The sequence below is a fragment of the Ammospiza nelsoni genome, chromosome 1, assembly GCF_027579445.1.
Source record: "Ammospiza nelsoni isolate bAmmNel1 chromosome 1, bAmmNel1.pri, whole genome shotgun sequence".
In the NCBI taxonomy this organism is placed as follows: domain Eukaryota; kingdom Metazoa; phylum Chordata; class Aves; order Passeriformes; family Passerellidae; genus Ammospiza; species Ammospiza nelsoni.
This window is the reverse complement of record NC_080633.1, coordinates 25,548,483-25,565,161: the sequence shown is the minus strand read 5'-3', so window position 1 is coordinate 25,565,161 and position 16,679 is coordinate 25,548,483. Positions and strand designations below refer to the sequence as shown.

The 16,679-nt window shown below is 41.7% G+C and overlaps 1 protein-coding gene across 9 annotated transcripts in view; it reads right to left on the bottom strand.

The window, feature by feature from the left end:
* The window catches only part of DYNC1I1 (dynein cytoplasmic 1 intermediate chain 1), a 186,548-nt gene that overhangs the window by 78,985 nt on the left and 90,884 nt on the right, over positions 1 to 16,679 (bottom strand). For all 9 annotated transcript variants that reach the window (XM_059482963.1, XM_059482994.1, XM_059482986.1 and 6 more), the window contains one exon: positions 4,268 to 4,357. In XM_059482963.1, coding sequence (XP_059338946.1) covers positions 4,268 to 4,357 — 90 coding nt within the window. The remainder of the gene's footprint in view (positions 1 to 4,267; positions 4,358 to 16,679) is intronic.

The following is a 16,679-nucleotide window of genomic DNA, read 5'->3' as shown; positions in this document are numbered from 1 at the left end:
CAGGGTGAGAACTGCAAGGTGTGAAGTGGCTCTCAGCAGCTTTCAGTCCTTTTCTGCCTGTGATCCTCCTGTTTTTCTTGTGCTTTGCATTTTCATGTCAGGCTTGACAAATGCCATATCCTGCTTTGCTGTGTCCCATACCATGGCTTGATATATGTCATGCCTTTGTTGTGCTGGCAAGCCCCTTCACGGCATAACCACTAAACATAAAAAGGAAGATTTCAAGCTTTATTTAGGGATTTTAAAATTCTGAAGTAGCAAGTTACAGAGCCTTAGATTTGATACTGTGCCAGGCAGGGCTGTTCCCACTGCCTGTGCTTCTCCAGGGGCCGCGCTGGACACCATCCCTGAGCACACCTGAGCTGGCTGTAAGGATGGGCTGGCACACCTGAGCTCACTGTGGTGCTGGTGGCAGTGAAACTGTGACATTTCTGGCCATGACAAACCTCACCACAACCTGTCTTGCTTTTCCAATACTGATGCCTGAGCTGTTGGGAGTGAAACCATCCCCACCAGCCCAGCCTGCTCTGTGGACACCTGAGCCCCATGCACAGAGCCAGGGCAAGAGCAGGGCACAGCAGGTCTTTGGAGCTGCAAATCTCAGCCTTTCCCATCGCAGTCTTTCGTGCAAGTTTCTGTGGATATGCCCATGGCTTCAGATAAATGCAGGTTGAGGCCCACTTTTAAGACCAAGCCCATCCCGTTGTTCTTGTGGTTTCTACTGACACAAAGAGGAGCCTTAGGTGGAGCTCCAGAGCTCTCTGGTGGTGGAAAACCCCATCCCACTTGATGCCACAGTTTGGAATCAGTCTCTTGTTTATGTGTTCAGGAGAGGCTGGGAACAGGCAGAGCCCAGCCCAGTTCACCATCAGGTATCCCACACTCGGTTCTTCCAAAAACCATGGGGAGAACAGGCACCAGAGACATGGATGGCAACAGGCAGCCCCACAGAAGGAACACAAGGTGGTCCCAAGGCTTCATGCACTTCAAGAGGTCAACGAGTCAGTTCTTCATCTCCCACTCCACTCTGGGGGGCTTGAGCTGTTCCTCTGCCCTTCAAGCCTCCATGGCAGTGAAGCTCTGCAAGAGGTGCCATGCCAGACAGTGATGCTGGGACATGTCCAGAACCATGGTCAGACCCTGCAAACACCCTTGGCTGCTGAATAATCCCACCAAACCCCATAGGGCAGCTCTGGGGTGTGCAGGGGGAAGATGAGGAAATTAAGCATGCAATAAATGTCTGAAAAATTAAGCTGAACTACCTATAAACCACATAGAAAAAAAAATCCCGTTTCCTCTTAAAATACCATTATAAAAATAGAGCACCCTTGTCCTGTTGGCTTGGAGAAAGGGAGACTGAACAGACTACATCCAAACTTTATTTTTTATCCTGACCAATTTTTGAGTTATATTCATGAAAAAATGCTCTGCCTTTCTCTCCTTGCACTTCTCTCTCCCATGGATTTTTTCTTAACACTCCTGTAACTCAAAAAGGCCATGCTGATTTTTTTAATCTGTTAAAAAATGTGCTCCCTGAGCTGAAACCAAATTTCAGCCCAGAGCAAATTTTTACGGCTGGGTTATAAATCCCTGAAAAACAGGATTCATAATGGAAGTGCTGACACAGCCTTAACTACTATATAGCAGTGTGAATGGCGCCACTATAATGTCTATTAGAGATTCTTTAAAAAGTTTGCAAAATATTGTCTTGCCTTGCAGAGAAAAAGAAGCCAGAGTACTTAATGCCAACATAAACATGCTTTTAACCCATTATGTGCTAATTTGCAGAAAAGCTATTAATTCTGAGTAGGCACACAGAGTGCAGCACCAACAGGAAATGTTCTTCTAAACTCCTGTTTGACTTGTAACATGGTTTTAATCACTTCCATGAAACACAAACGATGGCTTAAAACTCTGAATGTTGCTCAGAACATGAGAAGGGTGATTACAACAGAGAGGAAAATGGGATTTTGTAGGCAAAAGGGCTAAAGCCAAGTGGGAGAGAATGACACCAAACACTAAAAAATGGGCCTCCATTCCTTGTCAGTTTGTGGACAATGGCTTCATCTGATTCACAGCAGTTAATGCCTGTCAGCAGCACTCCTCTATTTTATCTATCATAACACATACTACAGGTCAAGTTCACTTTCTATCAGGCAATGAGCATGTTTTCTTCTTCCTTGAACCCCGTCAGATGTTAGCACCTTACAAAGTCAGTTCAGCTGAAACGAGCTGTGCCTTGCTTTTCCAGCCTGCAGCTGGTGTGCCTGAGACCAGTGCTAAAGCAGCCCAGATGATCTACTGCTCCTGGGGGTCTGCTGGGCAGGGAAGGGGAGCACTGCCCTCTGACTAAAGCACTGCAAAGAAATAAAAGATGTCGGCACTGGTGGCTGGTGAGCAAAGTACATAAAAGGCTAACTTGAAAGCCCATTAAAAAAGTAAAACAAATCAGTTCATGGTTCTAGTTTGATTTTTTTCTTCTTCTCTTCTTGCAGGAGTTTGTGCTCTCTCCCCATGTGTAAACATTAGCATCAATTTTCTGTGGGAATAAATGGGTGTGGGATAAGCTCTAAGTTGAATATTACAGGGACAGTCAGAAACCCAGGACAGTGCAGTAGTAGAGGTTTTTATGGCTTTCTGTTGCCATCAACAGAAAGGGATACTGTGTTAGATCCAGTGACTGCAAAATATGCGAGTTTTGAAAAGAAGAGTAATTTCCATGAAGAATGAAGTTTTTCTATGTTGCCACATTTCTTGCTCATGTCCTCAGTGCTGCCTTTGCAGACTTGCCTGACTCCTGTTCCTGCTATCTGCACTGGTCCCCTCTGCCCATGGCATCAGTGGCTGGGGCCAGTGGAAGGAGCAGAATGATGAGGAGCAGGAGGACTTTTATCTCTCCACATTTCCACAAGAACCTAAACAAGCAATGAACACTACAGGATTTATGGCAGCGGTGATTTCTGTGATGCTCTAAAGAGGGAAGAAAAATCAATTTATAATCAAAATAGTACAGCTGGCACTTCAGTGGGTGAGGATAGTAAATGTGGGTACTAGTGTACCAGATTAGTCTTTTTTGGATACTGATGAAAAGATACCAGTCTCCCTGGATGAGAAATAAGCATTGGCTGCTGTATTCCCAGTTGAAGATTTCATGGGCTTCCATGTAAAATGGCTCCATATTTTTCCCCTAGTGAGATTATCTTGGGAAAAACCAAGCTCACAGAACTATCCTGGTAATGATCACCATAGCAAGAAATAATTTAGGCCCTACCTGAAGAAATAAACTACCTTTCAAGAGGCTAAACAGAATTTTGAGCAGTCCTGGCAATACAAAATTAAGAAATGCTGGAGAAGAAACCCATTTCCTTCTACCCTACAGCTGCTGCTATTTCAGTTCTTTTTCCCTACTCAACACAGGAATGACCATTGACCGTGGAAGGCATTGACACACCAGCATAGCCAATACCCTAGTACATTTCTAGATGAGGAAGACCAAATTTCACACCATTCTTCTAATTTGAAAGCTAAGACAGGTCCAAGGAAAGGAGAAGAGGCATCAAGCATATCTACCACATCAGTGCTGACATGCATGACTTAAACAAGTGTCCCTTGTCTGCACCAGAAGCAAGTAGTAACCTGAATTTTTGTCTCTTGTAACAGTGCAGAGCACCTCAATACAGAGTAATGGACAGAAGGGCTGGACCAGTCTGGCTTCAGAGGGGTTTTTTAAGTTCCTTGAGGCAGTTCCCACAAAATGTTTTGATTTTGACAGAAGACATTTTTCAAGTGAAATCATTTTCTGCTGGAAGATTCCTGACTACCACTAGGTTTAGCTTTGTTCCTCTCTAGCAGGCAGGCAGTTATGGGCTCCAAAAGTCTCTAAAGACCAACAAACTTTATAGAACTGCTGGAATGCCTGGCATTCCCATTTTAAATCTTTCACATAAGCAGGACACTTGAGCCAGAGGACAAATTATACCAGTACTAGGATCCAAGAATCCCTACTTCATTTTCAAATTATAAGGACATGCAGGACATTCTGCTAAACAGCTCAAGCCTCATGCCTTTCACAATCTTCTCAGGCCTACCAGCTGGGTCTCTGGGATACAATTTTCTGCTTTCATGCTACTCATATGGTTTTGAATCATTAAAACTGGTGATTGTTCAATTTCAGTGTTCTCAATAGTGAAAACTACTTATGAGAGTAGCTACTGGCAGAATCTTATCCTTTAAACATCCAAAATAATCCTTTTCATTTTTAAAGTACCTTCTTTCACTTCCTGCTTCTGGTCTTGATTTTCTGTCTCTAAGTCATCCTGTGTTTTTGGCTCCACCATCTCTTCATCATCTTCATCCTCTAAAAAAAAGAAAAAAAGGAAGAAAAAGATTTGTTAGATTCTCCTCCTTAAGGGGCCTGGAAATTGTCTGACTTCTTTACAATTATAAAATGGCAAGGCAAAGTGCCCAATACATGGAACATGTACATTTATGCTCAGAGTGACACTCTTAGACATTTCCCCCCTGACTGCAAGATAATCTGCTCGCACAGGGCACCTGCCACTTCTGCTCCCTGTAACTTCCCCTCTCACATGTCAACTGAATATCTCCCTGACCTCGGATATGACTCCTTGGATGGCATGAGGACAGATACAAATACCTTTCAGCCTGGCAGCTATTCCACAGCTGGGACACCTGCTATCCAGATACCTCATTTTCAATTCAATTCTCACCAGATTAATTTGTCTTTTGACCTACAGGAATAGGTTAAACAGAAAACTGACCTCAGGTCAGATGCCACTAGCAAGGAAACAAGCATGGCACAGTTCTGAAAAGTCATCACCATCAGCTGGGGGAATATAGCAACCAAAAGTGGCATTTGGAGCTTAGGAACCATTCTTGCATTAATACAAATTTAATGAACACTAAAATTTGACACATGTCAGTTACTACTGCCAGATGTTTTAATGACCTTTCCTGACCTATGCAAATGCATCTCTCCCTCCCCCTCTCTCCCCACACTCACATGTTCTCATTTTATTCAGGAAGGCAAACCATTCATTCCTTGATGTTTCTCTGAGTTACAACAGTTCTGATTGTCCAGACCAGAACATAATACAAGCAGAGCTGAAAAGACAGTGATGCACCAAAATGCCTCAGAGTCTACCTAGCCCTCATTACTTGTTAGCAGCTTGTTACAGCAATGTGATCCATTTTTCCTGTGCCCAGGGCTGGCACCCAACCCACTCACATTCTTGAGAGGATAAAGACACACATCTTTCTAGATTTTGTGAACTATGAGGAATGAAAATAGAGCTGTTCCTAAAAGTATTTAACAATTAGGATGAGTAAATCCATGGGCTATGGAGGAATTATTTTGCAGTTATTTTGGAGCTTGACATACCACCAAGGCATAGCAAGCATCACTGGTGCCCTGTATTGGTCCAGGGCACAAGAGACCACATGTTGTCTATGCCCTGGGGCATTCAGCCATCAGGAGAACACTGCAGTTCCTCTGGGGCTTTCTGAACAACCTCCTGTCGCCATACAGTTCCTCATGTCATGGTGTTTCTCCAGGCACACTTCCTGCTCTAACCTGCCATGTTAATGGGGAAAACATATCATCCTTCTCCAGCTGGCTGGTTACTGGCACCTTCTGCTATGACGGCTGGCTGTAATGAGTCCTGGCTTCTTGTGAGATGCTGGTGCTGACAGGTTGCATTTAAGCAACAGGAACATGCAGCTGTATTTTGTTTTCAATAACGTAATAGGCACCGTACTACTCCCACCACACTGCCTACCCTAGGACTTCTCCAGAAGCCCAGAGGGGACACGTTGCTAGCTGCCATATGGGCCATTAACTTAAGAGTTGGACTCCATGATCTTTGTGGGTCCTTTCCAGACTCAGAATATTCTCTGATTCTGTGATTCTGCAGTCTCTTGGCTGGAGATCATGTCTCAGGCACATGCTGTAAGGAGGCGTCTCAGCATGGACAGATGTGCTTTTCCCTGTTGGTAAAATGAGGAAATCTTGGCATAAAATCTGCCATCACTCCCCTTACTGCTAGTGACTGCAGTGGGGAAAAAGGAAAAACTCATCTCCCCAGCCACCAGGGAGGAGGGATAGCCATGTGCTTCCCAAGCTGGAAAGGGAGGACGAATCCAGCATGGATAAAGAGGCATTTCCAGAATTTAAACTAAATTCATTAGTATGAATTTAAATTCATACTAATGAATGCCATTCCCTTATCAGGGATTTGTCAGACCATGGAACCTGAGGTGGAAAAGAAGGTAGGGTACTCACAATGCCTCCCTTTGGTGCCTACTTTTCCCCAGATACCCTACACAGAAGGACTAAGGACAAACTTTTAGAGAGTAAGCCAGGGTGGTTCAGTTTGGCAGGGTAAATACATTGCTCTGTCCACTGGCTGAAAGACAGATAGCATCCAGCACAGTCAGCAGAGAGCTGGTGAGGAGAGCTCTCCTGCTGTACACGCACAGGAGGGGTAAAAAAGGTCCTTGTGCCATTGGTCTGTGGTGCTAGGGGAGATGGGGATGCATGGAAGAAAGGCACTCCCAGCTTCAAAGAACAGGAGAGAAGTGTGAGTGCCTGGTGCAGCAGGGAGTGAATACTCTGCCAGCCTCAAGAACCATGCACACGCAGATAGGATCACAATGCTGTACAGATATATACACACAGACAGAATTATGGTAGATACTAATAAAACCAGCTCCTACAAAAGTTTTGTGAGTCTTGCATTAAAGGTTTTCATTCCCTAAAGCACCAACTTTTGGAACTAGCTGTTTAAATATGGATTTTGCTTCCATTTTTATCCTGTTTCTAACCTGAGAGCTTGTGCAGGGAAGTTTCAGAAGGTGAAGGGTTTGAGAAAATTTTCAGGCAGCAAACAAAAACTACACCAATATTCAGCTGAAGTATTTGGGATTTTTAAGGCTTTTTGCAATGCTTTTTAACGCTTCGCTTGCAATTTGGTAATGGATAGGGATCATGTAGCAAATTTAGAACTTGAGATTTAGTATCAGGTTTTCAGGTTGAAGTGAAGCAAAGTTATCCCTGTTTCTAGAAGTCCTTGATCCCTCTAATTTTGGGCATCAAATATTTGTTTGTCTATAGTCCTTTCCTGCTTCTAGTGCAGTGTAGGGATAAATGGAAGCAAGTAAAGGTTATTAAAACACATCATGCCTTTTTCCAAGGGCACAAACGTCAAAATAGTTTTACTGAGAAAGCAGTGCAAGAGTTTATAGAGATTAGCCACAGTTTAGATGTCCTTATTTATTTACAGAGAAATGTATACACATACACAGAGAAACTCAGCTAAAAGAATGATAGGGTTGTGAGTCAAATGCTAAAATCTTAGCAAATGCCAGAATTTGGATTGTCTGGGCACGATTAGCTCCTTTCCCCTCCCCACATGTAGGCATGATGACATAATTCTGGAATTTCCTCCCTCTTGAGTGGTTGGCTTCATTTTCTGGGTGCTCAGCAAGAGACACCTGGGGCCTGAAATGCAGAAGTGCTGAAAGCTGAAGTCAACTGGCACCGTGCTTTGAGTGGAGAAAGTCTTAGGGAAATTCTACACATGCAAAGGCTCCCACAGCTCCCTTTTCCAGCTTTCAGTGAAAGTTGTCATTCTGACATTTTTGTCCTTTCTTCCCCTGTGCTTAAGTGCTTATGCAAGATGGCAATAATATTGTTAAAAAAAAATAAATAGAATTCTCACCCTGCATAGATGTTTTGCAGAGACATGTTCATCAGGATTTGTGGCATATTATGATGCTGTTGAGGAAGCAACAGCAAAACTAAACCTTGAAAGTGGATTAATGTTTTTTCTGTGTTCAGTGTAATACTTTGATCATGTGCACTAATATGAGATCTGAGGCCAGAGCACTCAACAGAAGAAGATAAAAAGCAGAAATGTTAAAAAACTGCTCCCTTATTGACTGGCTGAAGCAAGAATATGTTAAGGAAAAAAGCCCCCAAATGTTATCATGCAATTAAAATTATATCATCCTACATATTGAAGAGGGCTGATCAAGAATGCTCAAGAAATCTGCATTCTGGACTACCTAATGTTGCTTGGCTTTGCAACCTAAATGTTTATATGACATTAGATATATATATATATATATATATATATATATATATAGCATACTATTTAATACCAATGTATGCATCCTCACACTTGTTCATAGTACATACATTTGTTTTTGTTATACATTTGTCATTTGACTGCACATACATATACATTAAGAATAATGGGAAGTGCTTCAGCATTCATTTTCCTGTGTTTTATTTAAAGGTGGCAAAGATAGCATTTACTGTACATTTACTGGAGAATCTATGAACATCTACATGGTTATTCATTTCCACACGTGCCCACTCAGATTGCAATAATTTTCCAGATGAAGAAACTTGTGTATTTCCTGAACATACATAGCCTTTCCCTTTTCAGAGCATATCTAATATTAGGAAGCTTAGAGAAACAGCTTTCTAGCTGCTCACATCACAGTAGTAGGAGTCTTTTCGTCACATTTGGCAAACAGAGATGCTACCAGCACCAGCAGTAGTGTTGCGCCCTGCTCAGAAGAGAACAGGGTGTAACACTATCAGAACTCAAATGTCTATTAAAGGAACCACATGAAAAAGAGCTAGTAATGAAGAAGTGTGTACCTGCCATGCAACACTTCTCCTTTGTGGATATAAAAGGACTTTGCAAGGAGGCCAGTTTGGGTATGTCTATTTACCACACAGAAGCTGACAGACCCACTCACTGCACACCACGCAGCTTAGGGAACACAGAGTGGGCTTCAGAGTTTCAGCCTAGAGTCCTGCCCACTAAGGCCACCCTGCCTTCTATAAATAAACAAATCCTCAATGGAAATGATCATTAAATGCTTGGATAATGATGTCTGTCTGCTGAAGCTGGTGGAGCCATATGTGGGATTAATACAGACTGAGATAACTGGATTAAAAATGTTTTCTTCATAACTCAGAGCTTGATGACTCTCCAGGATCTAGGAGGTGGCCAATCTGAACAGTGCTTGACAAAGGAAAAGTAGAGCAATTGTTTTCATTTTGGTCTCTTAGCTTGAACACTTCTGCTTCTGTTCCAGACCAGAAGTGGTCCTGTCTGTCTAAAAGCTTGTCTGTTTTTCCCAACTATAGAAGTTGCCCTAATAAGAGTATGACCTCTCCCTACAAACCTGGGTTTTTTTTCATCTGGGTGTAAATACTAATTTTCAAATGTTATCCAACTACTAGCTCCAATGAGCCTGCTCTATGCCTGGTCTTTGCCTTGGACACCACAACCACTTGCAATAGGTGGTACAGAGGAAAGCTCTGTGAATACATGGCCAGCTCCCTGGCAGCTGCAGAAGAAATGTCCAGATGTGCCGAATTGGATCAGATATTCACAGAGAGCACAGATGATCTCAGAAAATCAGAAGCTGCATTTCTGCAGTGCTGGACTATTTAATACCTACTTGGACTTTCCAGGGCTTTTAAACCACTGTATTTATTTTTACAGCACATAAAAACATACCAGGCACATTCAAGACAAACTTGAATACTAGAATAAATAATTGCATCTGAGAGGACTACACATGACATTGGCTTAGGGTTTCAATTCTTGAGATGAATACTGTATTGCCTTTTTTGGATTGCCAGTTTTAGGGAGTCAGCACTGGTACTGCTCAAATAGATTACTAAATAGCTGATTTTTGGGGGGATGCAGTCATGGTCTCTGATCTGCCAATACGTTAAACAGCAGGCAGCATGTTGTGCATTCTTCTTCAGTGTAGGATTGACACCTCCTCAGACCTGTGCCTCTGAAGCTAAGAAGTTGCAGCTTCTGTGTATTGTTTTTAGAATTGACAGCTATACTGAATTAGACCGATAGCTCTGGTTTTAATTCTGGGTAGGTACAAACAATCCCTTTGTTAAAGACACGGCTTTAAAATCCCAATTTCATTAGCATCACAATTATATATTTTATTGACTGAGTCAGTGATATATGAGAAGCCAGTGGGTTGTTATATGGGGTTTTATATCATCAGCCATGGATATGACACTTTCAATAAAATCAAGTGTCTTCACAAAAAGCAGAGTCCATATTTGCAACTATGAAATACCAGAAACCACTATATAAGTTTTATATTTACAACTGTTCAAAATAACTTTGCTGCTACTGTTACAAAAGAACTACAAACTGAACAAGGACAAATGCATTGTATTCATATTGGCATAAGCCTGAACCAAACAAGTTGAATACTGTTGGCATTATCCTAAGTAGGAGTTAAAACACTGTCTTTCCTTTATGAATATGTTCTTTCCATCACTAGCAAAATATGCAACAAGCAAGAGAAGCCATATTTTTTGAGATAGGACTGCCTGACAATCCGCATTTTTGAAAAGCTGTGATTTGCAATCTGGCTGAATGACCTATTTTTCATATAATGTCATTTTTTGAAATCTGTCCAGTTTTTTACTTTCATCTTTTGACTGCCCTTTGAAGCAAGAAGATAATTAATTCATCAGTGGATCTTGTTTGCAGAGTGGGATGTGAGACTGGACGTACATTGGGCACATGTTAGTCATCCCAGATGGAAATATTCTTGCATTAGGCAGCTGCCTTCTAAAATGTATTTCATTTAGCCAAAGCAAGGAACACTACTCAGACCTCAATACTGAGCAAAAACCCCACAGGTGAACAGAACTTGCCCTAAGCTCCTTGAAACAGGCAACAAATTTCAGATGAGAATTTCATGTGAGCTGGAGCTTGCAAGCATATTTGCACTCAAGAATCATATGCATTCAAGGTACTAGTGCTCATTATCCAGAAAAATACTTCAATGTGTATTGGAGGAACATATAAAAGCTCTGGCTCATCCCTGTGAAGTTCCCCATCCCTGTTACAGAACACTCCCAACATACCACCTTGTCCTTATGAACTAGCACAGCGAGTTGTGCTTTCCAATGGCCATCAGATGAACAAAGAACATTAGAAAAAGAAAGGCTAGAACTGATGAATTCATTTCTGGAACTATCTTATGACCACAGCACCTATAAAACTTAAACAGAATTATATTATGTTCTTCCTTCATTTTCCACATACATTATTTTAATCCTGAAAAAAATGATCTGTTACTTGACTGCATTTCTGCATGAGCAAGAAAAAAATCACAGTGCTACAAGAACAGACTGCCTAGCATCTTCAAACTCCCTTGATTTTGTTATCTTTTGTCATGTGTTGTTATCAAAGTGCAGTGGTGCTCTTATGCAAAAGAGAAGTTTGAAGATTGGTAAAATACAGGCTGTAGGAGTCATGCTACTTTTACCTGAGTCAAGCATATTTACTGAGTAACTTTAAAGAAAATATTGTTCTAAAATTTATGCACAAAATAATATAATGCTTGACACATTTATCATTTTAATCCAGAAGGCTGCAGGGCAGTTCTCTGTGACTTTATTTAGCCTAAAGTCTTCCACAGTAAATAGACTAGTAATGATACATCAGCTTTAAAAGTGCAAGACTAACAGAAAAATCCTATTTTTCTTGATTCTTGCTAAACTAAGTACATCTCCCATGTCTCTGACACATCTAAGAAAGGCGTTCTGATCTCATCCCTTATTCTGCAATGCAAATTTGCACGACTTCACCCCTCATCCCATAAAGGGCAGGTGTTATTACCAGCCATTACAACCAGATCCCCAGAGTCCTGCTCTCAGGCTTCAGCTATCCTTGTACAAACGCAATGAAGGAAATACGTATTTCACCCCAAAAACAAACACTTAGCCTGGCCGACTGAGAGAAGTCATTTAGTTCAGAAAATTTATTTTGCCTACAGCATAGGCCGTGCCTGTGCTATTGCCACTTAAAAATTTGTCCTGAAATTTACTACACTTCCCTCTTAAAACAAGCACACTGTACGTAATTTTTACTCAAGATTTCTTCTCAAAGCTCTCCTTAACAATTACCACATTCAATTACTCCTGGTCAGGGGATTCTGAGGTCCCCAGTATATGATTTCTCAAAACCATCTCTTGATCTAGGGTTACACCACTCAGCTCCTGTCCCTATGCCTCTTCCTGACTTGTGTTTGCCGTCAGATTTCTTTTTGGTACATTATGAAGACAGATCTTATTTTTCCATTTTGTGACAAATGATAGACTAACCGAGCCAAATGGCAAGAAAATGTCACAGAAAAATTTGTTGTACTGTAGCATTTCACTAAACTCTTTGTAGCCCTGACTGCAAACCTTTGCAGCGGTTCAAATGTTAGGATCACTGCTTCAGAACACAATCGTTTCTGTACCAATTAAAATGGAAAGCTGCTTCTGACTCTTCAGGGAAGCATTTCTCTAACCCAAGAAACTGATTTTCCAGTTCCTTGGCCTGAACACAGTTTTCAGTTGTGGTGAGAGTCTAAGAATTCAAAGTGTCCCTTGTTTTTAGTTTCTGGTTGGTCTAGATCAGACGTGGATTTTTCTCTCCTCTTTTGGGCTGTTGCAACATCACACTGGTTGAAAGTGTTTTTCAGTCCCCAGAGAACTAAACTGCTAAGTACCCCACTGGAGTCATCACCTCTTCTAGCTGACTCCCTTTTCTCCTCTCTTGCCCTCTCCAAATCTCATGTTCAATTCTATTGTGTTTGAAAATATTCCAGCTGGAAGATGTAACACAAAAATAAAAGTACAGAAGTTTCCTTTCCTTGGCCATGGTTGGGCCTTCAAATGAAATACCAACATGAAATAATGTTTGAACATCAGAAGCCTTACAGTAGCATTTACAGGCCTCCAACTCCAAAACCAAATAGTATAAATTTAAAATACCCTGCCCCAGCATAACTGCAGTTAACCTTGTGGAAGAAAAAAGATGGAGACCCTTCATTTCTGTGGATGAAGAAGGGGATTACTAAACCATGCAGATTTTCACAGCCTCTGAAACCATTGAGGATTTGTTCCTGCTGTGCTGCTGGAGGAAATCATGTCATGCCAGCAGTGTGAAATGACTCCTGCCCTGGGAAAGGGCACTGAGACACGTGGCAAACTTCTGGATAGGGCCTGCTCAAGACATTTTGAAACACTCAGATCATGCAATAGTGTTAAATCACAAAAACTTAAGTATGTTAATGAAAACCAGTCCCCACAAGCGATGGCATGAGCAGCAATTGTAAAACAAAAGCTGCTTTCACACTAAACACACACACACAGATGAAGTATCTGGCACTTACACTGCCCCTGATACAGAGGTCAATCGTGGTTGCCTCAGCTGGGCACTAGGTACTTAAAACTTTAAGTACAATGTAGTCCAAGTGAATTCTGTGGGATCATTACTTCTGACATATAGGGGCCTAGGACTTCACTCATAGACTCATTTATTCCAAGTGAAAATGACTTTTGACTCCACTGGCCACCTCGTCTATTTTCCACTGGGTTTTTGCACAAGCAACATTACAAAATATAGCTGTCGTAGGAGAAATTAATTCTCCACTTCCATACTGTATCTCTGCTCATGCAGCCATACTAATATGCCTTAGGACAAATTCTCCAGCCCTGACTCTGGATTTAGCTTCTCCTTCAGGTATTAGCATGAGTTCTGGCCTTTCAGAGTTTTTCCTTCGTTTTTGAACATGAAATAAATGTTCACTTCAAGGCCCAGAAATCATCTGAATGGCCACACAGTTTTTTGTATGACCATTGTTTAACTTTTAGTGCCATCTTTTCCACAAATCTTCCCATCCCAGTTTTATGGGATTTTATGAATAAAACCCAGTGCTTAAGATGTAGCATATGTTTTTGTCACTGAAATATCTGACAGCATGAATTCCTACATTTACACACAAACCTCAACCGACAGAAATGGAGACAAGGCTGCTAATATATTAAAACTGGAAAGGATAATTGGAAAAAACAACTATATTCATAAACAATTACCACAGCAAATAGACAAAAACTCCCTCTCTTTGTCTCCTTGACACACACAGGCATAAATTTCTCTCAGCACTTTAAAAATAACCATTAGTCATATGGCAACTGCATTTTACATGAGCAAAGATTAATTTCAACATTTTTCTTAGGAAAAGGCAGGCAAAAAATACTTTATTAAAAATTTTTAAACTACAAAAGAAACACTGGGTCAGGGCTGGATGAGTGTGTGCTCATTACTTTTATGGGCAGTAAACGGACCCCACTTAATTCTGTTTCCCACTGACGTCACTTCACCTTAGTCACTGGGGTTAGCCATGATTTGCATCAGCGTATGTGAAAAAGGAATTCCCTCTGACAGTTTTGAACTTGCCATATTTTAATTGAATTTTCAATTTAATATTTTTGTTCTACCACACTGGAAGAGGAGAAGCTTCCACTTCTAGACACTCAGTTGCAGGGGGGTATCCAGGCGAGCAACACCTTTTGGTGGCAGAGAAGCCAGGGCACAAGCACATCAGCTTCTTGCCCCCAGTCACTCCTCAAACAGCTGTAGATGACAGAATGAAATCCTGGTCTCCTGATTCCTAAACTGATATTTCACCCACTGCTTCTCCTGAGGCATGTGATCCGGGCTGCTTTGGAGGCTGCTCAGCCCTCATTACGTTAAACCAGCTGTTAAAAACACAGCCGGTTTCCCCCAAGCAGCTTGTTGCAGCCTGTTGGGAGAGCACCCAGCTCCCAGCACGGCTGTCCCCGGGGCTGGGAACCCCCTGCCCACCCTGACCCCTGCCTGCCCTCCTGCCCCCGCAGCTCCCGCACCCCGCTGCCCACCCGCTGCCTCTGCCTCCGCTGCCAGCCTGCCCACCCTCCTCTGCTCGGGGTCACACTTCAAAGTCTCCCTGCCCCTGGCAAGGAAGGCCTCTTCCTCCCTCCTGGCCCCTCTCCAGCCTCCCTGGCATTTGGTCTTCCCAAAGCAGATATCAAAAATCCCCTACTTGCAATCTGGGGCTTTCTGCATGCCAGGAGCCCTACCCACCTGCAGATTCCTGTTTGACACAGAAATGCCCTCTGATTTGGATTCTCAGATGACCTTCTAGGTTTTTCTGAGAACTTGGGTTGTAAGACATTAATTATAAAAAGAAGAAGAAAAACCAACCCCCATCACCCAAGTTCACAACTGCTATGTTTAAAATCTTATTTATCTGTTGCAACTAGGAGGATCAGGTATGTTTTTCTGTGTTTAACTCAACACACTTCAGTGGGGTCAGACGTCTAAACAGGCAGACTGCACCTGCAGTTGGGGTACATGGGAAGATTCAACTGCACCACGACCACCCACTGGAATATGCTGCCTTTTTCCCTCTTCACAGTTCAGACTCATCAGGAAAATAATTTCTGTGGCTAGTTTATATCTGTCTCTCTTTGGAAAATGGATGCTATGAAGTGCCATACTATGCCTGCCTGTGAATTAAAACCCTTCCTTTTTTCCCAAAACACTGCCAAGACCCTCTCCTGCAAGTTCTTGGAAGCTCTCAGCTACAGACAGGAGATTTAAGTCAGGAGAATCATATGAAAGCAGATAAAAAATGCTGGGTTAAGCTGCCTCATGATCCTGTACTTGAAGAAGCACCTCTGCATAATTTTTTTTTTTTGTTAGTTTTTGCTTTTTTTGTTCTCAAGCAAAAGAAAGAAGTTGCTGGCTTCTGCCCCTGTGTCTTTTCACTGTAACACAGCTCACAGCTGTGAATTTACATGTGTTAACTTGGGATGCCACAAACCAGGCAGCACTGAGGTTGTCATCCTGATCTGAGGAAACACAACGCACATACACACCAGTGAATTTACTGCTAGCAAAGGGTTTTGCTGTGATAATTCAAAGCACATTATGTTTCATCTGTTGACTCTTCCATCTATAGCCAGATCACAAAAGCCAGCAATGCTGGAGTTATATTCCACCAAAAAGGAGCAGTTCCATCAAATCTTTTTCTTTTGCAAAATGATGCCACTTTCTGTGTGGAAGTGGGGAAATTATAAAAAGAAACCAAGATGAAGAGGCAGTCCTGGAAACATTAAAACGGTCTGTTCTCACATTTTCTGAGTGGATTTTTTTGGAGCCTTCCATTAAAAAGTACTTTTTTAGACTACTTTAAAATATGAGGTAAAGCAAAGCAAAATTGAAAGTTTTCAATTTTGTTAAAACATAGATGTTTTCAGTAACCAGACTGGAAAATAAGGCAAAATTTTACTTAAGGTGGAGTGTCAGTACATTGGAGCATTCTTTCAAGCTGGTACAAAATTATATTTTGAAATTTGAAATTTCACAGCACTGCATGAAGGAGAGATTTTCTCTGGGCCTGACTTTAAAGCAGCCACTGCCTAAGGGATGCAGTCATACTTGAGTGGAAATTTTAAAATCTGATATTAAAGCAACATAGAAGCACACACTCAAGGATGTCTTTCATCAATATAATGACAAGATATCTATTCCTATGATCTGAGATTCCCTCTCTTAAGACTTCAGGTTAATGATTTCTTTTAGATGGGACAAACTTCAAGTCCTGCTTTCAGTTCTGAGTGCCTGTAGGCAAATTTCACATCCATGTCCTGAGAACAAGATAGCAGATAGTGGTAACAAACTTGATACACACCTGAAACACAGCCCAGTACATCAAACAGGAAATTGGTAAACACGTATTTATTGCTTTGAAGTCTGGTCATGACTCTTTATATT